The 23983-nt window shown below is 31.0% G+C and overlaps 1 protein-coding gene across 1 annotated transcript; it reads right to left on the bottom strand.

Annotated features, from left to right (window-relative positions):
- Nucleotides 1-556: 556 nt before the first annotated feature.
- LOC111716123 (glycine-rich domain-containing protein 2) lies at nucleotides 557-22177 on the bottom strand (the record flags this gene model as incomplete). The annotated part of the gene is given in 20 exon segments (XM_023491545.1): nucleotides 557-610; nucleotides 1059-1136; nucleotides 1838-1909; nucleotides 2816-2867; nucleotides 3874-3954; nucleotides 4127-4196; nucleotides 5410-5524; nucleotides 6974-7053; nucleotides 8388-8460; nucleotides 8723-8793; nucleotides 10097-10179; nucleotides 10284-10363; nucleotides 11810-11884; nucleotides 13085-13133; nucleotides 13932-14011; nucleotides 16193-16302; nucleotides 17178-17243; nucleotides 17613-17672; nucleotides 20721-20771; nucleotides 22152-22177. Coding segments are annotated over 19 exon segments (1373 nt in total), but the record flags the coding sequence as incomplete, so codon positions are not given.
- Nucleotides 22178-23983: the final 1806 nt, after the last annotated feature.

Genomic DNA, 23983 nt, shown 5'->3' with positions numbered 1-23983 from the left:
ATTTTTAACATCATCTAAAACATCATAAATCTCCTTCTAACATTAAACATTTTGCCAAATTTTTTGTTGATGGCGGATAATTAACAATAAAAAAAGTTAAAAAATTACTTTTACCAACCTGTCTTAATTTCTTTTTCAAAATCTAAGTCGAATGGTTCATTAGGATATTCTTTCTCCCAGATTAATTTCGTTCGTTCTCTACAAATTATATTAAATTTCCAATATTAAAAGGACTGTTAAGGGAATTTCAATAGTTACATATTTTCTTTTTTCTAGATTAAAAAGATAAATTTTGTCAAATTTCCTCCTAACAAAGCTGTATAAATCAGATTTATGTAATAGAAAGGTCAGTAATAGATATGACTACCACTATTAAGTTACAAAGGTTACAGTTGTGAATTATGCATATAACTTTGAATTCAAAGGGAGTGAACGGCTATGTAAGGGAGTTGAACTGAGTATGCAGTGTTGTGGAAAACTTCTTTCGGATTCATTTGAGACATTTAAAACTTTTTAAAGATCTGTAAATCCTGAGTTTGAGCGATCTAAAACTAACCCTGCTAGAGAGAACACATCAATGGGAACTTCAGATTGCGCAATATTCTCACGCCTAAATAAAAATGACATTTTTTAATAATTTAAAGATGGTATTTTTCAGCATTGGTTGCAGGAAAGTTAGACCTTTGTGAAGAAGTTGCCAAAAGAAATGAAAACATGGAGAGTGCCCAAATATTGTATAATATGGAGAGTGCCCAAATATTGTATAATATTTCTTTTAATTTTGAATTTGCGAAGATTATAGCAACGCAATTAAGTTTAAGCTATTTCAACAATATGTTCATAATTTTAACAATATGTTTATAATTTTAACAATATGTTCATAATTTCAACAATATGTTCAGAATTTTATCAATATGTTCATAATTGTAACAATATAAGGACTTTTTTCTACGAGTGCAAAATTGCTCAATAATAAGACAAAACTTGATTGTCTAACTAATATTTTATTTTCCACCATTAATTAGAAATTTGACATAAATATATAATTTTATTTTTACCTCGGGTTGCAAGAGAACCAGGCTGCAACTCCTGATTTTTTTCCAGGTTTCCCGGCTCGTATATTTAGTTTGGGTTGACTGCAAACATTAGAATTTTATTCATATCGTTAAAATGTTCCTATAATATCTAGGATTAATAAAATCATGATCCTGATCCAAATATATAAATGCCAAAACATGCCAGGTGGCCGACACAAAACCAGCATAGCAATTATTTATTTTTTCTTTTCTACCGATTTAAACGTTTTTTCTGTTTTCTTTATTTTTCTCTATAAAAGCCAACCTACTTAATTAAGAATTTTTGAACCAAGCTGAGAACATTCCCGTGGTTCTACCGAATTCCCAAATATAAATTTGGAGGAAATTGATGAAGGGGTTCATGAGTTATGAATATAATCGGATATTCGGACAGACAAACAGAGATTATACTACTTTATATATATATAGATATATGTATATATAGTTTTACACTTATAGACTTTGCTCCCCTTTTTCTAGTTATATTTTTATATGTAAGATGTTTCCTTACACATGCCACAATTTTTATATTTTGAGTATTAAAAAGCACGTTTGTTTAATAAACCAATAAATGGATCTCATCTACAGCTACAGGATGATTTTTTGCCATAAAAATATTCTTAATTGCTAATTATGACTAATTTGACAGTGTATAAGTGTACAGCTCCCAGACATTATAAACGAGAGAACTATAGGACTGTATAATTTCTGAACAGTCTGAAAAAAATTAAAAAATGTAAAAAGAATCAAATCTGACATTCCTCGTATTTGTGGCTTTGAACTGAACCAAGCCTTCAGAATTCATGGCTTCAACATTGTTCTCATCAGTAACACTAAACAAAAATTCAAAACATTTAATAAATATTGTTTATAATTATGACAGTATACGAGTTTGGAAAAATATTTAAAAAGGAAATTCATAAGTGCCATAAAGTATTTTAGGTCTTTTTTTAATTAAAATGAACAAACAAAAATATATGTTTGTGAATGAAAAGGTTTATTTTTTTATAGATATAATGATATCTATAATAATAACTATAATGATAACTAAAAAGATAACTATAATGATAACTATAATGATAACTATAATGATAACTTTAATGATAACGTAACTATAATCTCCGTGAAAACAGCTTAATCGAAATTTTATTATCTTTCATCAGCAATGGAACAGGTTTCTGCGACTATTGTAACCTTTGGAGATACTTGAACAAAGAAATTAACTCTTAAACTGCCGAATTTCAAAAGAAAGAGATTACTCTTTTCTGACAATACAAAAATTCCAACCTCTGATGAATAATAAAATAACTAAGTTTAAGCCATGTAGCACAAACTCTGATTTTCTAATACCTATATCTTTTTAACCAAAAGTCGTAGACCTTTGATATTTCAAACTATGGACTCTGCTAGAGCAAATAGTCTAAGTTTGAAATATCAAAGGTTTACACCATCAGCACTCTAATATGCCGAGTCCAATAGCGCCTGATCCAATCAGGGTTAAGTCAGGTGTTTGTTGTTGTCTATTCTGAACCAATAGAAATAGTATGGCGGTTACATCTATCTTTCTATCTAGCTCATTATCCAATAAGAGATAAATCCTTATTTCGGCGCTACAACAGTAAATGGAAATATTTACTTCTACTGAAACTAAAGTGTCAGGTTGCAAAGACATAAAGATTAGAACATTTGAGTTTGTGGTAAAGACTCCATTCGTTTGTTTCTTAAAATCCATAAATAACCTGAGAACATTGGAATAAATATCTGTTTTCTTCTTCTTCAAATTCTGGTTTCCTGAAAGAAACTGTTTGTTAGTAAATAATAAATAAAATACCAATAAGAATGCAATATCTGAGGGAACAAATAATATCGAAAACCAAGGCGGGAATGAGACAATATAAGTGCTGAGTAAACAACTTTTTTCAATTTTCCTTATTTTTTCTTCATCAGTTTTCATTTTTTTCAGTTCATTTGCTCCTTTCTTTCTCCTTTCTTTTTCAAACTTTTTTTCATTTTTTTCTTTCTTGCATTTCCTTCTTTTCCATACTCCCTTCTTCTTCTCATCCTTCCTTCATCTTCTTTCCACTTTCTCTCTTTTTCCTTCTTTTCCCTACTCCTCTTTTTCCTAACGCTTTTTATATCTTCTTTCCACTTTCTCTTCCTTCCCCTCATTCCTTCTTCAGTATTCTCCTTATCCTTCCTTCAGCTCTTTTCTAATTTTTTTTCCCTACTCCTCTTTTATTTACCCTTTTTCATCTTCTTTCCACTTATTTTTCGTCACTCCCCTTGTTTCTTTTCCTACTCTTCTTCTTTTTTACCCTTCCCTTATATAGTTTCCACTTTCTTTTCCTTTCCTCTCCTTTTTTCTCATACTCAATACTTCTTCATTACCGGTCCTGCCTTTCTTTTACTTTCCATTTTCTTATCCTTCCACTCCTACCCTCTTTTTTTACTTTTTCTTCTTTCTCACCCTTCCTTCATCTTCTTTCCATTTTCTTATCCTTCCACTCCTACCCNTCCATTTTCTTATCCTTCCACTCCTACCCTCTTTTTTTACTTTTTCTTCTTTCTCACCCATCCTTCATCTTCTTTCCATTTTCTTATCCTTCCACTCCTACCCACTTTTTTTACTTTTTCTTCTTTCTCACCCGTCCTTCATCTTCTATCCATTTTCTTATCCTTCCACTCCTACCCTCTTTTTTTTCTTTTCTTTTTTCTCATCCTTCCTTCACCTTCTTTCCATTTTCTCTTCTCATCAGTTTCAGAAATGTTGAAAAAAGTTTTGACAACCCCCTTTCACCTGTTCCAGTTTCCAGTTGGACTGAGAGCTCAACACTTGAATCATTCATATCAGGTAGATCACTGATCTTAACACTGGACACTAGGCACAGAAACAATCAATTAATCAATCAAATCAAGAATTTCTTAAAAATGCATTTGTAAATTTATTGATATTTATTGATATATTTAAATCTCCGCCATTAAATATTGATATAAAAAATATTAGTAGAACAAATAATGAATATTAAGTTTTTTTGCATTGATTATCCTGCCTGTAACATCCATCTCTCTAGGGGCCAGCAAACTTTGCTGAAAATCAAGGCTGATACCAAACAGTTTGCCCTATTGAAGAAAAAAGAAAAAGTTAAAAATTAATTGTAGACCAACAAACTTGGCTTGAGCTCTAATTTACTAAACCATATATCACACTTGTTTGCCGATTCCATTAGCGCCTTATCCAATCAGGGTTCAGTCATGTGTTTGTTGTCTATTCTGAACCAATAGAAATAGTATGGCGGTAACATCTATCTTTCTTTCTATCTCATAATCCAATTAGAGATATGAATCCTTTAATCGGCGCTATCAGTAAATGGAAATATTTACTTCTACTGAAACTATAGTGACATCTTCGTAACCTGATTGAGTATTTTAAATTTGGATTATGAAAGGTCTTCGACATCAGGTTGCAAAGATGTAAGGATTATAAATTAGAATAAGGAGAGGAATCAGTTCCTTTGTTTTTACACTTTGACTCTTTTATCACAAAAAAAACAATAGAAAGAATGCATTGTTGGTGCAATTGGTTTTTTCATTTATTTTTCTTCCAAAAAATAAATGTTTGGTCACTGAAATTACTTTTTCTAAATGCGTATCAAAAAGATATATAATTATGAAAGTTTGATATTTCATATATGTGATAGTTTCAAGACACAATCTTAGACGTGTTACGTGATAGACAGCTGCGCTATCTTGGGCAGGGGCTCGACTTACGGAGTTAGGCCCAATGAAAACAAAACCGACTTTGGTTAGTTTTAGTGGAGAATAAGGCTCAATGTACTATCTAGAATACCTGTAATATCTAGATTTCCTGTAATATCTAGAATATCTGTAATATCTAGAATATCTGTAATATCTAGAATACCTGTAATATCTAAAACATCTAGTATACCTGTTATATCTAGAATACATGTAATATCTAGATTTCTTGTAATATCTAGAATATCTGTAATATCTAGAATACCTGTAATATCTAGAATACCTGTAATATATAGATTACCTGTAATATCTAGAATACCTGTATTGTCTAGAATACCTGTAATATCTAGAATGTCTAGAATACCTGTAATATCTAGAATATCTAGAGTACCTGTAATGTCTAGAATACCTGTAATATCTAGAATATCTAGAATAGTTGTTATATCTAGAATACCTGAAATATCTAGAATACCTGTAATATCTAGAATACCTGAAATATCTAGAATACCTGTAATATCTAGAATAACTGTAATATCTAGAATACCTGTAATATCTAGAATACCTGAAATATCTAAAATACCTGTGGTGGATTACCCCTAAACATAGAACCAGGTCTAGCAAAGTGAACTAGATATTCTTCATGCCATAAACCTCTGGTAATCTCGTCAGCATTATTCAGTTTAGAACCTTCAGACCTTAACAACAGTAATTTCATTACTTCCCAAAAGTATTTAATGGGGTCATTTTATCAAAATTAATATAGCGCTAGGCTGCTACGCGTCCAGCTTCGAGTAACTTTTAATCTTCTTCTACGGAATTTCTCTTTTTTAAGTATCAAACAATAACAAAAATATTTTACTTATTTATCGATTTTTCCCGTGAAATTTAAAAAATCGTAATTTTAACGATTTGTTTAATTCTGACCATCCGTAAACCTTTCCTGGGGTTCCGGGTTTCCAACAAAAGGGGGAAATCGTTTTGCGAAATATTTTTTCGCATTGCGTTCATAGAAAAAGCGGAAATTTCACAAACAAAAACAAAAAATATGCGACAATTTTTTGCGTCCCTTCGCAAAATCAATTTTCACAAAAAATGTAAAATTTCGCGAAAAAATGTGGGTTATATGAAATACAATTTTCGCGAAACTTTGCCTAAAAGACAGTTTTCTAGGATAGTTAAATGATCGTAGGACAAATGATAAATAAATCTGCAGCTTTCTGGAATAATTAAACGATCGTAGGACAAATGATCTGCAAACCAAATGCTTTCTAGGATAATTAAATGATCGCAGAACATATGATCTGTAAAGTTAATGCTTTCTATAGGATAATTAAATGATCTCAGAACATACGATCTGTAAAGCGGAAAGAAGTACAGGGTGTCCCAAAAAACATGGGAATTCAGTGACGAATTCTATATCGTCTTTGTTATGAATTAGCAATGTAATACCTAATTTCAAAACCCATAATATTATTTATTTTATAAAAAGGGTAAAAGACTGTAAAGATCAAGAATGTAATGCAAGGAAAGTTAATTGCGGTCGCATATACTCTGCGTACATATTGAAACCAGTTCTCTCTGGGCGGAATTTGTGAACAAGAATAGATGCATCAGTGTTCGTTTAGTATCCGAGGAGGTTAAAAGCATTAAATTTTGACAATTTTGATAATTGACATAATATTTTCCTATGACCAGAATATTTCATTGATTTTTTATGTGAATGATGGATCTATGTCAGGCTTCGACATCCGTCTTGTGTTCCTATTAGTGCCCAGAGACAGTACACTGCAGTACAAAAGATGTGTACACTTCTGAAATAACTTTCCTTGCATTACATCCTTGGTAAAGATGTGTCTATAATGTCTCCACAAGATGAACAGTGAAGACGGACAAGTTCAGAGTGTTTGTATACTATAATTTTCTTGTTTTACTAAGTACAACCGTATGCAGTCAAAACATAAACAAACAAAATGTGTGAACATAGCAGACGAAACTCTTACAGATTACATTTTTCTCAGTAGGTATCACTATATGAAATCAGAGAATTATTTAAAAAGACGATATTGAATTCGTTACTGAATTTCCATGTTTCTTGTCTACGCGGCTCTAATATGTCTCGATATTTAATAAATCTGGTCACTGACCTGTCATTTACAGAATCATCATGCTTTAGAACAAACCCAAGGATAGACAACATGTCATTGTTGTATTCGGTAGGGTGCACCTAAATATAATAGAGTTGTGCACTTAAAAATTAAAACACTCTCTTCCTATAAAAAAAATATAGGAAGAGAGTCTGACCTGGGTTGAAATGCCAATTTAAAGCTCAAAGGGACTGTAAAGGAAAAACGAAAGGGGATATAGGCTGAAAGCAAACCACTTTAGCTCTTGATAGCGACCCATGAAAGTTTTATCTGATGTTCCTGTCTCGAGAAATTGATATAAAGCTGTGTTAAAATTATACGAAAGTTTCATTTATGTAAAAATTACTTAAAAACAGTGACCAGAGCTGGGAACTTTAGAATGGATAAACTTTAATCTTGACTTCTTGATCCGAATATCCACTGTGGAAACTTTTCATTTTTGTCCTAATCCACTCTTTTTCTCTCTCCTTGGATATCCGTTAATTGTTTTCTCCAATGAGAATATTTCTGTTCTCTCATTGGTTGCCCGCTTTTCTCTGATTGGCTGCTACAGTTTCTCATATGATTAAATATTAATTTGAATTTTATCGTTTTTCATACACTTTTAAGATAATCTTGCAAGATTATGTTAATCTTGAGATTATCAAAAAGAGAGGATCAAGCATTAATCCCGATATCCACCATTCTAAAGTTTTCAGCTCAGAACTATCACCAATGGCAGATAAGTATACTGCGCGGTCACGTGTCTCCGCCTGTATCACGTGACCACTTTACTGCACTGCCATTGGTGGAATTTCTGGTCAAGCAATACGGACGTACAAATAATATTATGAATTAAATCTATAAAAAATAGAAATAACAAATATAAAATTAGAATTGGAGTAAACCTAAGTAATAATTAGCTTTCTCTGGGATATCATCGTTTTCAGATTGGTTGCATACTTGCTAAATTTGATCTTTTTAAGCCCAATACTTTTATACAAAATTGTATATATATATTAATTTTCGTATAAATTTGTCAAAGTTGTAAATCAATTTCTCGAGATAGGAACATCAGATATAACTTTCATGGGTCGCGATCGAGAGCTAATGTGATTAGCTTTCAGCCTATAACCCATTTCATTTTTCCTGTACAGTCCCTTTAAGACTAAAAAGGAATTGGAATATATATGTCATACAAAATAAAAACAGATATGGTTAATTATTAGGGACAACTTATTCCTTTGTAACCAGGAATTTTCACTTAAATTGATCTTTAATTTTTCCTGTAAAATAGTAATTTTCAAATCATTTTCAATTGAAACATCAGCAAAATACAACTTATTTGTATATAGGTAGAACTAAGATACTAAAAGTCAATTCGAACTGATTGTTTTCTTTTAAAAAATAGTTTATTTCTCATTAAAAAGAATACCTGATGTGCATGCCAAATTATATCCATATCATAACAAGGGACCAGGAAGGTTTCAGGATTTTTCTTTTTCAATCTGCAATTTATAAGAATTAATACAATTTATAACAATTAATACAATTTTTAATAATTAATACAATTTTTAAAAAGTTTGATTGTTAAAAAGCTTTTTTGAATTACAAGTTTACAAGTAATGAAAATGAAGCTTTTTAATTGACAGCTTCTCTTGACCTCTATGTTTACGTATATATCTCTGCTGTTTAATAGCTTGATATAAATCAAAATTAAAACCAAAAGTCGTCTTCATTGTATTGATATATGCGACGACGACTGTTTACCTGAGGTACATTTTATAGCGGCGCACACTCCCTTCATGGAACTCAGGGTCAGCGTAGTGGGGTAAAGAGACCTGGAAAACGAAAAATATTTTAAAAGGGGAGTCTGGCTAGACATGGTAATTGGTAACTGAGCTGAGAATGCAGTATTGTAGAGAAGTTCTTTAGGAATCATTTGAGACCTATGAGACGTTTTTATTGTGCATATTTGTTTAGCAAGAGCGCAAATTTAAGTCCTTAAATGAATCCTAAAAATTTCTTTACAAACTGCAAGCTCTGATCAACTCCTTTTAACACTTAAAAACTGTTATAAGGGGAAATTTCATTACTTTTATAAGAACCTTCGCTTTAAAAACACTTTACGCCCCTTTCTTTTTATAATTTTAGGTTTTTTTGTTTTACTTCAACGGCAGCAGTTTTTTCATCATACATTATACAAACAACCAATTGGAAGAGTTTTCCAAAAATTATTTTTAGGCAATTTTTCTTAAAATTTTGGTTTTGTGCAGCGACATAACAAACTTTTAGCCTAACAAATAGGACTTTTTTCCACAACGAATTTAGGTTTAGCGGTTTTAGGGTTTACTGGATACAGACAGACAAGAAATATATATATATTGGACTTGGATGAATCGGTGTTTTTAATAAGTTTCTTGCAACGAGGTTAAAGTGTATAGAGTGATGATATACACTAATCCTTTACTAATTTTATAGGCCATGAACTATACCGACAGCGCACTGCATATTTGTTTATTATAAGTTGATTCTGGCCTAACCTATAGTATATCAATATTAGTAAACAGTTGAAAGTGAACATGTTACAACTAACTGAGCACACAGGTATATAGAACTATCATCCCCCTGGTTTCTTGGATGAATCTGTGTTTTTGATAAGTTTCTGGAAGTAGATGAGACAGGATTTAGATTCAGTTCAAGAGAGCTAGAATTATATATATATATCTTTCATGTTTTAATTAGGAATGTTGAATAGATACAGGGTAACCCACAAAGGATAAGACTTCAGAGACGACTGTACAAATTTTTTTGAGTAATGTTTCTTGTTTAGATGGTTTCCTATAGCTTTAAACGCGCTGCTTATCTTGTCTTACTTAATGACTAGGGCCCCGAAACAATAATTTGGAAAGTTTACCAAACCAAATAATAGATTTTGGACCAATCAGGTCGTCTTTATTTTGTCTGTTCCACCTTTAAGCATTTATTAAAATTACCTACATGTTGTTAAGTCCTGTTCAATTCAAGAACCGAGCTAGAGCGAGCTGTACAGTACATATATATATATATCATACCAGGCAGAGCGGGACAGTACACCAAACGAACCAGCCCCCTCTAGGTAAATTCTCGTGTGATATTGTGTACCTGGTAGTAGAAAGATCGTTGTCTAGCGGCAGCATCTTCAATATTGTATCCAAACTTAGACTCCAGACCATTTTTAACATCATCTAAAACATCATAAATCTCCTTCTAACATTAAACATTTTGCCAAATTTTTTGTTGATGGCGGATAATTAACAATAAAAAAAGTTAAAAAATTACTTTTACCAACCTGTCTTAATTTCTTTTTCAAAATCTAAGTCGAATGGTTCATTAGGATATTCTTTCTCCCAGATTAATTTCGTTCGTTCTCTACAAATTATATTAAATTTCCAATATTAAAAGGACTGTTAAGGGAATTTCAATAGTTACATATTTTCTTTTTTCTAGATTAAAAAGATAAATTTTGTCAAATTTCCTCCTAACAAAGCTGTATAAATCAGATTTATGTAATAGAAAGGTCAGTAATAGATATGACTACCACTATTAAGTTACAAAGGTTACAGTTGTGAATTATGCATATAACTTTGAATTCAAAGGGAGTGAACGGCTATGTAAGGGAGTTGAACTGAGTATGCAGTGTTGTGGAAAACTTCTTTCGGATTCATTTGAGACATTTAAAACTTTTTAAAGATCTCTTAATCCTGAGTTTGAGCGCAAATTCGACGTTCAAAACTCCTACAACTGTACAATAAACTGCAGACGTCGTGAATAGGAACATGTTGAGAAAATAGAAATTAATCTTATCATCGAAAATAAGTAATCTTGTTCAATTATTAGTTTCTATTTTCTCATTATTCTGGTTTCTCATTCTTCACAAAGATTTTCGCAGATTTTCTAGAATTATTATTGAAAAGACGACATTTGAAAAATTTGAAGAAATCTGCCGCCTGCGAATAAATTCAAAGAAGATAAGAAATTCAATATAATAGTAAAAACGGATAATCGATTTTAGCATTGATTTATTGACAAATTTCTTTTGAGAAATATGTTCCTAACTATCCAATTAGATTACTGTATAATTCTTACTTTAGTTTTAGTTATTTAATAGTTAAAAAAAATTATCTGATTTAACAAAATGCATAAATTGATATAATTCGAAGGGTTGCAAAAATATAGAGATTAGAAAATCAGACTTAATTTCTTTTCTGTGAAAAGTCGATTTATACAAATATAAGAATAAAATGTAAATTAAATTAAAACATAATACAACCAACCTCAACCCCTTTAAATTGTCGCGAACACTCCCTATAATCGTAAATAAAGTCCAGTAAAATCACTCCCTGGTTATTTAATCCCAAGGAGTAGATTTGTTATATCCTTGATGAATAAATGTTTATTGGTATTCGATACAAACCGTTGTATTGGCTAGAATTTATAAACACGCATAAAAACCATGATTTTAGTTTTCTAGAATAACAAAAATAAAACCTAAAAGTTTACAACGAGTGTAAAGCAGTAGATTGAAAAGGTCTAACATAAGTTATTTTGACATTTTTGCTCTAGATCTTAAAATATAAAATATAATTGGGATTTATAAATTTACAATTCTTTTAACTCAACCGAATTTAAAAAAAAACTTGCCTAAAACTCTAATTATCAAATTACTATATCTTTGCAACATACTTATGTGAAACTTTTTAAGGGGGGAGGGAGGAAGTATAAAAGAAGGGGGGTGATCTGTTAGTCCTATTTCCACCCCACCCAAATGAAGGAAAAATAAAATTTTATCTTTTTCAAAAATGATTAAGTATCTACCTGAGAATTGCCAAATCTTCGAGACTTCGTAGTCTGTGTCCTAGCACCCTACCCACTACAGCTGTGCAATCTTGTCTAAAATTTTAAAAATTTAAATTAATTAAAAGGTTTTTGTTTTCTAAATTTGAAAAGAATAAAAAAAGACGCACTCTTAGATTCTTAAACTTTTTTTCTGTTTATATATTTTTAGATAATCAAAAAGTAATATCTGATGTTTTCTGATTTTTTAAGGGGTTTCAAAATGACGTTTATTAATTTCTACTATGGACAATTTTCTTGAAACACCCTTAGATTGTTAAAAACAAAATGAAACCTTGTTTACATTTATTTTTACAGAAAGTTTTACAGAAATGTAAAAAATTTAAATTAAGTTTTTTCAAGTCAATTACTTCTGTTAGCATGAGTATTGAATATTCACAATACAGGGTTACCCACAAAGGATGAGACTTCAGAAACGACTGTATGGAATTGGATACTATCTGTTCCTTTTCAGACCCTGCAACTGCAAACTTGTTTTTGTTCCTTGCAAAATCTTAAAATAAGCCATAAAACCCTGTATTTTAGTCATAGAACTTAATTCAACCATTAAATTGTCATGTTTAAGAGTTTCAGGTCGTCTTTACAGTTTCATCCTTAACAGACCCATTACACTCAATGAATAATTGCATATGTGTCTAGTCAGACTATTTACTTTGTAACAACATCAAATACAATTAAGTAATATAGCCATAAGGTCGTCTTCCTATTCCAGTATTTTCTGGTTAGTTATCACTGAAGTGTATAGTTGAAATAACTACATGGTAGTCACGCATGAGTCATACAACGAAATTTAAAGTATTATTTGGAAGAAGTTACACTTACAGTATGTCATCAGTAAAGTGTTTGCACTTACAGGGGTGTATATTTTCCTGAAACATAATCTCACCCCTCTATTGAAAATAGTTTTTTTTTTTCCCAGAAGTTAGATATGTTTTGTTAGTGGTTTTATTCTCTGAACTGGGAATCTAAATAAAAATCATTTCCCCGCTGGGGCCGGGGACAAGGGGACTGGAGGGGGTTTAATTCTTTAAAATATACACCTGTGATTGTTTACCTGTATGCTACATGGGCAAGTATTGGGCGGGAGGCCGGAGGAAGGGAGGGGGGTTAATTCTTAAAAATATATACCTATGATTGTTTACCTTTATGCTACAGGGGCAAGCATGGGGCCAGGAACAGGGGGATCAGAGGGGGGGGGGAGTTAATTCTTAAAAATATACCCTCATGATTGTTTACCTGTATGCTACAGGGGCAAGCATGTGCACGTGCCAAACCCAATGAACATCTAAAAAGAATATGCTTTACAACTTATTCTTTTTCAAGAGAAAATGAACTTTTTTTAAATATCATAAAAATAACTGGATTTTTAAAATTGAATATGAGAAATAAACATGGGGTCTTTTGGTCCATACAGGGACTGTACATTTGTAATTTCAAATGAACATTAAATTAAAGAGGGACTAGCCAGATTTACAATAGTACCCTTTAAACCTTTCAATAATCAATAACATGGAAGATGTTGTAGTTTTTATATCTTGAAAAGTATTCAAATTTGACATATTGTTTCAACACCAGAAATGCTGAAAAGTTAAAGTTTTAGTGTGACCACAGTTAAGGGTGCCATTGTAAATCAGAACTCATCATGCTTTAAACTTATGTCTACATTCCTTTTAATATGATAAACTATATAAATTCATTGTACATTTTTATTTTTCATACAACCATATCTTAGACATTATAAAGACATTAATTGAAAAACTGATGATTCAGTTATTTGATTACTCAATCAAATTACTAATTCATTATCTGATCAATTTTTTTGCATGTTAATTGATTGATTAATTAATTATGATATTAGTCGTATAATTAATTTATCTATTAATTTGTAAATTTTTTGATTAAATGATCTCTTGAATTGTTAAATTATTTAATCAATGATTTATCGTTAAGTTAAATTTTCTATATAAATTGATTAGCTGCTTCGTTTAATTCACTGCAAATGTGATTAAGTAATGATTTGAGAAATAATTGATTAAATAAGTAACTGTTTATAGTGTTTTAATAGATTGATTAATTGATTTACCTATGGGTGGAACAAAATCTAAATCTCTAACTGCTGTGGAAGATAAACTTGAGAGAAGAGGCATCCAGTATTTTTCATACCTAAACAGATAATTTCATACATAAACAGATAATTTCATACCTAAACAGATAATTTCATACCTAAACAGAAAATTTCATACCTAAACAGATAAATTCATGCCTAAACAGATAATTTCATACATAAACAGATAATTTCATACCTAAACAGATAATTTCATACCTAAGCAGATAATTTCATATCTAAACAGATATTTCTACACCTAAACAGATAATGTTATGTCTAAACAGATAGTCTTATCCAAAAACAGAGAGTTTTATACAGAAACAAATAATTTCATACCTTTTGTTTTGGTTATATTATTTAATTCCTTGTCAAGTTAACTAAAACCGTCTCGACATAAAGTATTGCAGTAAATTCTTGGAAATAATTTGAGTTTACCCCGGCCCTACTCCTTTTATACTGCAACCCTTTACTTCAAATATATTCTTTTCATGTTATTATATATTATTATATATTATTATATATTATTAGATATTATTATATATTATTATATATTATGATATATTATTAGATATTATTATATATTATTAATATAATGTTTGCATTTCTGTATGAACCCTGAATTAAGGGAATGGATGAAAGCAATAAACAGTATAACCCTCCAAATAAAGAGTGACATATCTGATTCACAATTCATACAATTACCCTGATTGTTTCACGTTAATGAGTAATTGCAATTTAATCAATTTTTAAATATTCCTTAATTAGACGAGTACATTGCTGAATCGGACATACCACTTGGGAGGGTTACTTAATCACCTCTTACAGCTAGTTCTTTTAAGATGACTCTGTTAACAATTAAAACTCATTAATCGCAGAAAAATAGGCTTTACAAAATTATAAATGAATAATGTTTTTTTCATGAATTATATAGGCAAGAGTTCGCTTGTTTTTCTAGTATAAGTAATGATGCTTCAGAAAAAAGATGTAAATATATAACAGAGAGAAATATGATACTTAGTAGATTCAAACTTCCAGAGGGATAAAAAAAAAAAAAAAAAGTATAAAAAAAAACAAAAGAAAAGCAACAATATATATTGTCCTATAAGTAAGAAGCTATCGCTACTCGCTAGATATTACATTTTTTTAAATCCAGTTGTCAACAGACAAAAAACACTTTTTAAGCCGCTTTTAACGTAATAATGATATTCGATTCAGAAAAAATAACATTTTTTTTCAAAAGAAGACCCAAGAATGTTTCAGCAAGAAAACTGATTACTGGCCTTATATCTTTGCAACCTGAGATTGCAGATTTTTGATATCTAAAGCTACGAACTCTCCTACATCTTTATAGGGTCAAAATTTCAGATATTAAAGGTTTTCACCAACATATATCAATATCTTTATCAATACCATACTCTACACTGTACACTACCTTCTTGATATACATGTACACTGCTCTGTACACTACCTCCTTGATATACCTGTACATTGCTCTGTACAATACCTTCTTGATATACATTTATACTGCTCTGTACACTACCTCCTTGTTATACCTGTACACTGCTCTGTACACTACCTCCTTGTTATACCTGTACACTGCTCTGTACACTACCTCCTTGATATACCTGTACATTGCTCTGTACACTATCTCCTTGATATACCTGTACACTGCTCTGTATACTACCTCCTTGTTATACCTGTACACTGTTTTGTGCACCACCTCCTTGATATACCTGTACACTGCTTTGTACACCACCTCCTTGATATACTTCTACACTGCTCTGTACACCACCTCCTTGATTTGCCTGTACACTGCTCTGTACACTACCTCCTTGATATACCTGTACACTGCTTTGTGCACCACCTCGTTGATATACCTGTACACTGCTCTGTACACTACCTCATTGTTATACCTGTACACTGTTTTGTGCACCACCTCCTCGATATACCTGTACACTGCTTTGTACACCACCTCCTTGATATACCTGTACACTGCTCTGTACACCACCTCCTTGATATACCTGTACACTGCTTTATACACCACCTCCTTGATATACCTCTACACTGCTCTGTACACCACCTTCATGATTTACCTGTACACTGCTTTGTACACTACCTCCTTGATATACCTATACACTGCTATGTACACAACCTCCTTGATATACCTGTACACTGCTTTGTACACCACCTCCTTGATATACCTCTACACTGCTCTGTACACCACCTCCTTGATTTACCTGTACACTGCTCTGTGCACCACCTCCTTCTCGTACATCACTTTTAGAAGATCGATTTGTTTAAGGAATTGGTGCTCCCAAATACCTAGGGTTACCAGGTCTTGGTTTATCTAAAATAAGCTCTTGTTGATAATTTCTTTTTTTTAATAATTCTTAATTAAATGAATTTATAAAACATATTCTCTACTAGCGGTGATAGTAACAATTCAGAGCTGAAAACTTCAGAATTGTTGATATCGAGATTAATGCTTGATCTTCTCTTTTTGTTAGTTTCAAGATTAGTTGAATCTTAAGCTTATAAACAACAGTGTTTATAACTTAACCAATCGAGTGGGGTTCGGAGAAACCATAACAGCCAATCAGATAAGCCAGGAAATTTGAAATTTTGCGCGCCATTTAATGAGTGAATTCTCGTTGGTCGGAAACTGGCAGTTAGAAAAAAGACAGAAAAAGAGTGGATTAAGAAGGAAATTAAAAGTATCCACATTGGATATTCAGATTAAGCAATCAGGATTAAAGCTATCCAAATCTAAGATTTCAGTTCCGGTACCGATAAAATCTTTGATGATTTGATTTATCCCCCATCAGTCAAAAGTTTTCAGCCCTGTGCTTGGATATTTAAGCAATTTATTTGTTTTATTATACAAGAGAGTTTATACTTTTTCAGGTTGTTATTGGATGTTTCTGTGAGATCCGCCCTTCAAAGTAGTGGTTCGTTTTTGATTGGGTTTTAGCAGATATTTTCTGTCTAGATCCAAATTTTTCAAAGTAAAGATGAGAAATTTTTAAAAAAATTTTTTATTCTAAAAATATGTGCTTTTCTTACAATCTGCCAAATTTTGAACCTGACAGAAAATACAATCTAATCTAATAATTTGCGTGTTTTTCAAATATGTTTTTTTGTATAAAATGTTGCAATTTAGAAAGTAAATTTTGAAATACTCTGAAGTTTTTTTAAAAGTGTTCAAAAAATAATTTACAATACCTGTATATCTGTCAACATGGAGTCTAAACGATTTTTTGTTTTTAATTCATCCATGTCTTCCAAATCCTGTCAATTAATCAATTAAGAAAGAGAAATTTAGGGAAATTTTATTGATCAACCATAGCCCGGATATTAGAACAAATTTTTGTTAGTAATTCATGGTAGTTTATTTAATTTTTGACAATACCTCCCTTTATAATTTGACAATACCTCCCTTTATAATTTGACAATACCTCCCTTTATAATTTGGAAAAGTATTTTTTAAATCAAAATGTTGTGGAAATGAACCACCAAGTAAATACCATAATAATATTTATTTAATAGGAAACCCTGAGACTTTACCCCAACTGTTAAACAAGAAAATCTGGAACTTTACCCCAACTGTTAAACAAAAATATCTGAAACTTTACTCCATCTTTTAAACAAAAAAATTACCTTAAGCGACACTTTTGACTTCGGAAATTTAGAGTCCCTTATCTTCTCAAAAAACTCAAACTAAAAAAATTTGCACTTTATTTGGGAGTTTTCCCTATATGGTGGATCAATTTTTACAGTGTGTAAGATTACAGATTATACGTTTCAAAACAAACATAATTATGAGGGGTGCAACATTGTTTAAAGAGGGAGTTGATATTTCAAGCGATCCTCCATTTCAGGAGTTCCAATTACTAACAGTGCTTTTTAAACCCATATCTGAGAAATGATGAGAAAGATATCTTCGCTTGTCTAACTTTTTTTTATCTGCTACATCAATCCATAAGCTATAATAGTAAATCCACATTTTAAATAGTATTTTAGATAGAATAGAAATTTCAATTTGAATTTAATTGAATTCAAAAATTATTTTAATCTGTTATCTGTTTACGCTATTTCATTCAAAACGCAAACACCAACAAAAAAAGTGCAAAAAGAAAAGTTAGAAATTTATGCTTAAAGGTAAATTATGACTCAAAATCTCAATTTTTACGAACCGAACCGTTAAATCTGCTTGGTAAGTTATAAAAAAGACATTTAGCATTTCAATCGATTTTTTGCGTTAACTATATCTAGGTTAATGTGTAAAAGTGGTGTGATACCCCTCAATTAGTAAAACTTTTTAAGAAGCGTATTTATTATTCATAAATTTACAGGTATTCCCAAAATTTTTATGACTTTTAATAATGGAATGGCTTTGACTATACCCTGCAAAAATATTGAATACATTTAAAAAAAAATCTTGAGGGTGATTTTCGGACCTAATTTATGTGATAGTTTGCAAGTTTTTCTCTCAACTAACAATTTCTCTCAATTTTAGTTTAATGAAGTTAAAATAAAAAGGGGGGGGAACAATGCTTTTTTTACATAATACATTTCTTCAAAGTTGGATATTAAAACAAGTTTAGCACTAAGTAAATGATTTCGTAAAAAACAAATATAAAACCTTATTATTAATGTAAATGTGATTTTTATGTGTCGCATATTAAACCTATAATTAGCTAATAGTCTCTCATTAAGAAAATCAATTTTGTATTCATATTAAATGGTTTTAATTGTAAGCCATGTGTTCCGCTAATTATTGGATAAGTGTTTATTATTTTTTTTCCAAGAACAATTATATATCTTTCTAGCTTGGTACAAGACCTAATTATCGTTATTGCCAAATAGCATGCAGGAAAGATTATTTTAATTTAAAATACAACTTAGGATAAAGGGACCGTTCACTTATTTGGGTAATTTCAGGGTAAACTAAACAGCCTATTCGCTATTGAATGGTAATAGTCTTTCTGTTCAAAGACAACTGTGGCCGGAGAAAAAGCCGATCTTTCGTTCAGAATTTAAGCGGAAAGGGACGGTCCCTCTCTTTAGACACTATTTGAAAAGTAAGACTATTACCAATAAACAGCGAATAGGCTGTTTAGTTTACCCTGAAATTACCCAAATAAGTGAACGGTCTCTATACAAATTAGTAAAAGGTTCTCTTGATTTTAAACAGCGACGAAATGGTAAAGAAAAATTGAAAAAAAAATTTTAACTGGGGGCATTTTTTTTTAAATTGGGGGCATTTTTTTCAAATTGGGGGCAATAGGGGCAAATGTGTTAGTGGAATTTGAAAAACAAATTTTAATTGGGGGCATTTTTTTCAAATTGGGGGCAATAGGGGAAAATGTGTTAGTGGAATTTGAAAAAAAAATGTTAACTGGGGGCATTTTTTTATAAAATCGGGGGCATTTTTTTAAGTTGGGGGCAAAAAATTATTTTGGGATCGAGAAAATCAGCTTTTTTGGGAATTATATTGACCCCTGAATTCAACAGCGAATAGGCTGTTTAGTTTACCCTGAAATTACCCAAATAAGTGAACGGTCTCTATACAAATTAGTAAAAGGTTCTCTTGATTTTTAAACAGCGACGAAAAGGTAATTTGATTGTTCTTGTCTTTTCTGAAAAGTGGAGTCTCTTATATCATTTCCTTTTTTACAGCTACTTTACATAGAAGTCGAGGAAATGTTTTTTACAGCTACTTTACATAGAAGTCGAGGAAATGTTGTTTTTTCAAGAGTTCTACGTGACCAATTTTGCCTACAAAACACTCAGAGCGTAGATATGGTTATTTTGTAGGCAACATGGATGAGGGGAACATTGGTTTTAGTACAAATTTTAATTTCCCGAAAAAGTGTTTGTATCTTATTAGATGAAAAATACGATTTACGATTAACGAATATCGTTTTACTTAATTGTCCCAAATGATAGTTTAACATTTTTTAAAATTCATATTTTTTGTTGTAAAACACATTAATAAATTGTGTATACAATAATAAACTTTGAAAAACTAAGGTTGCTGTGATTAATTGCTATATAGTCTATTATAAGTTACTAGCTCGGGAACCCAGCCTTGTTCAGTGTACCTCAGAGTTGCTCCCGCCGTATAACGGCGCTTGGTCGTAAATTACGATGTTAGCTATTTTTCCCAGTAAACTTGGGATCTCAAAACCAAGTTAAAAACATTTCAGTGGTTTCCCAATCTAAATTTGAGACAACTTGATCACGGGGTTACTGAATTATGATCAGAAATAAGAACAGACTAACCTACAGGGTGTCCGAATAAACATGGGAATTCAGTGACGAATTCGATATCGTCTTTTCAAATAATTCTTTGATTTAGTATAGTGATACCTACTGAGAAAGTTGTAATCTGTAGCTAAGTTTCGTCTGCTATGTTCCACATTTTGTTTGTTTATGTTTTGACTGCATAAGGGTGTACTTAGTAATACCAGACAATTGCAGTATACAGACAGGGTAAACTTGTCCGTCTTCACTGTTCATCTTGCGGAGACATTATAGACACGTTCATCTTTGCAGTCTTTTACCATTTTCATAAAATAAACTATAGCAGACATAATAATATTATGGCTTTTGAAATTAGGTGTTACAATGCTAATTCATAACAAAGACGATATCCACTTCGTCACTGAATTCTCATGTTTTTACACCCTGTAGATTACAACTTTTTATATATGTTTAAATGCGACAAGTTGGAATTATTTTTTAAGCGTGGTTTCGACATACCTGAGAGTCTGCAGTTGAATCCATTTTTTACCGATATATCTGAAATTTTACCTAAATTAATCTTTTTAAAGTTCTTTGGATAGATTATACATTTCAAAGAATGTTAAAGGTACGCTCTGATATTAGTTCCTGGGATTTACAGTTAATCCGACATGAGAGAGTTAAGAAATGATTTAAAGGATTAAAGGATTTTAAATATAAATGTTTTGACCTCCGTTCTATCAAATTATTAGAATATTAAAATAATTTTGCTTGTTTTCTAACTTTTCATGTTTCATGTTTTCTCCCGAATTTTGATGAATAATAAATTGTCTGAGATGAATGGTTTGTCGAAACTTTTTACTGAGTTTGGCAGCTGGGATGAACTCAAACACGGCGGTTTATACAACTAAATTTAGGTCAGTAGGAAAGATAATATTTAAAAAAGAAAAATTATTTCACATCAATCCAGTCAACCTTCATTTTGTGCATAACACGTGGATGGGTCTACCACATATACATACTGCAGGTAGGTAGCCTAGTCCTGATATTGGGATGCAAAGATATAGGGATTAGAAAATCAGCGTGTGTGGCAATTAGACTCTATACCTTTACGAAGGGATTTTGTTTCATTTCAAACCAAAAGGTACGAATAGATAGACCTTAGAGCTAAATTTACTTTTTAACTGGCACCAGAGTCCTCATGAGCACATGTATTTATTAATTATGCTAAATGTTTATGGTTTAAAGAAAGATGAGTTTCATTCTTAATTTTACAAGAAGAAATGGGAGGAAAATTAACAAAACTAAAGAATTCAGGGGGGGAGGTAAATGACTGCACCCCCCCCCCCTTTGGGCATTGTTTGATAATTTGAAAGGAAACCGAAATTTGATAGTAAATAATTATAGATTGATATATGAATGCACATTTAAATTAGCAATTTAATTTCATTTTTAAATTGTTTTTTTTTGTTTTTTAAATTGTTTTTTGTCTTTAAATGGTTAGAACATAAGACCCAAGGGATGCCCTAATGCACGTCACATGAATTGATTAAGAAATTGAGTTTTTTCCCAAAATTTTAATTTTCTTATCAATATATCTTTGAACCCTGATCGTGATATTTTAATTTCAGATCATTTGATCTAACAAAATTCCTAGTTTGAAATATTTAGGATATACCACATTTGGTTGCAAAGATGTCTGGATTTAAAATCTGATTTTGTGGCAAAGATTCAATTCAGTTGCTCATTAACTTATGCAGTACACTATACTTTTCTTTTACACTCTCAGACAATTATTTTTCAATAGACACCCCTATTCTTTATATTGTTAATTTAGTTTATGTAAACTGTATCACATTATACACCCCTAGTCTTTATATTGTTAATTTAGTTTATGCAAACTGTATTACAACTTTTACTGTTTGAGGTAATCAGTAACGAAAAACAAACCTTACTCAGACCAACTTGACTGCTTGTAAAATAGAAACATTCTTTTTGTTGATGACATACACAAAGTACAATCTACAGTATAGCAATAATAGTTGCGGATTTTTTGAAAACTTACATAGCAGATTTTGAAGCTGCAAAAATAAAAAATAATGACAAATTTGACAAAAAGAAATAAATTGTATCGTTTATTGACGAGCATGCATCATCCATCCTGTTTAGGCTTTTATCAGTTGTTTCGTCTCTAAATTATCAAATAAAAGTCTTCACATATAAAAGCCTGTACTAATATAATCTTAAAACAAATTTTAATGGGGAAAAAAATATGCTTCTGAATTTATTTTAATTTTTTTTTATAATTGATCAATTTCTTCAGAATTTATTATACAGCACTGACGTCGTGTTTTTCTCATTTATAATAATTTTTTGGGGGGATATTTTTTCGAATAATTTGTATGCTATTTTACATATTTAATTCAACTCAAGGACTCTTTTTATTCTTCATTTCTAGTTTTTTAATAATTAGCATGACAGTTGTTTATTAATACTTGTAGTTGTACCCCCCCCCCTTCCTCTTTTTTATCAAATAAATATATTTGTGATACCACAGCTATTTCAGCTGAAAACTAATGTATAAAATAAAATATTTTCAACCCGCCAGAGAGCAAATTGGGTTTATAAATTTTATACCAATTTTCTCGTAATTATTTCATCGATAAATTGTTGTAAATTATAGTGCTGGACACCCAGCAAACACTTGGCGTGTTTCTGTTTATTTGTACTTCGACCCGGGGCAGCCTTGGAGAAATACACGTTGGGCCTCAATCTGGGACCAGCGTGGCCTCTGAACTGAGTGTAGATGGAGAAAAGGCGGCCTCTAAACTGATTCTGAATGGAGGCCTAGCCTCCCTCTATATTTCAATCCAAGATAAACTATTTGAGTGAATTAAGGATTAGCTTGAAAGGAACTGAAATTAATACAAATTAAATGTGTTAAACAATCTACCAAAAGCATATGTGCTTTGTGTTTTCATTCATAGCCAAAAATAAAAATTTTTCTAATCCGCAGGTAAATCGCATAACTAAGAATAAAATTTAATCGAAAATGACTTATCTTTAGTAGCATATTATAAACAACATTGATAAAAAAGAATTGAAAAATTCTAAAACTCATTCAGAATTAAACGAATTAAAAACACACACATAATTAGAGAGGTCGAATTTAGATTTTCAAACTCTTAAAAGATGCATATATATGATATAGAACTGTTGAATGCCCTCCATTTCGGAATGTTTTGATTATAACTAGCAACTAATCCTTTTGGGATTTTTAATTGATTGAATTCAGCCATGAAGTGTTTCAAGACGGACATTTAGATTTTTGATTTTGCATACCCATTTTAATTCATTTTTACGGTTTTTTTTCTCGTTTACATTATTGTGAAGATACTTTTAAACCTCTTGTAAATGTAAAACTAAATGCCTTATTTTTTCTAAAGAAAGGGTTAATTATAATGAAATAACCCCAATTTTATTGAATGAATTACCTTTACCATTTGTTAACGACTTAAAACATCTAGGAAATGTTCTGCAAAGTGATAATTCAATGACCATAGATTGCAATAAAAAACGAGCTATTTTCATTTCAAAAATTCATTCTCTTAACCAAGAATTTTATTTTAACAGTCCTGATGTTATTTTGAAACTGTATAATATTTATTGTTGTAGTCTTTATGGATCTAGTAATTGGGACTTGAGTTCCCAATGGATTTCAAGATTGTATACAGTATGGAATACTGCTATTAGAATTCTTTTTAATGTACCTAGAGATACGC

This window comes from Eurytemora carolleeae, unplaced genomic scaffold, assembly GCF_000591075.1.
Source record: "Eurytemora carolleeae unplaced genomic scaffold, Eaff_2.0 scaffold1966, whole genome shotgun sequence".
Taxonomy (NCBI): Eukaryota; Metazoa; Arthropoda; class Copepoda; order Calanoida; family Temoridae; genus Eurytemora; species Eurytemora carolleeae.
The sequence above is the reverse complement of the archived record's forward strand: the minus strand, read 5'-3'. Positions and strand labels throughout refer to the sequence as shown.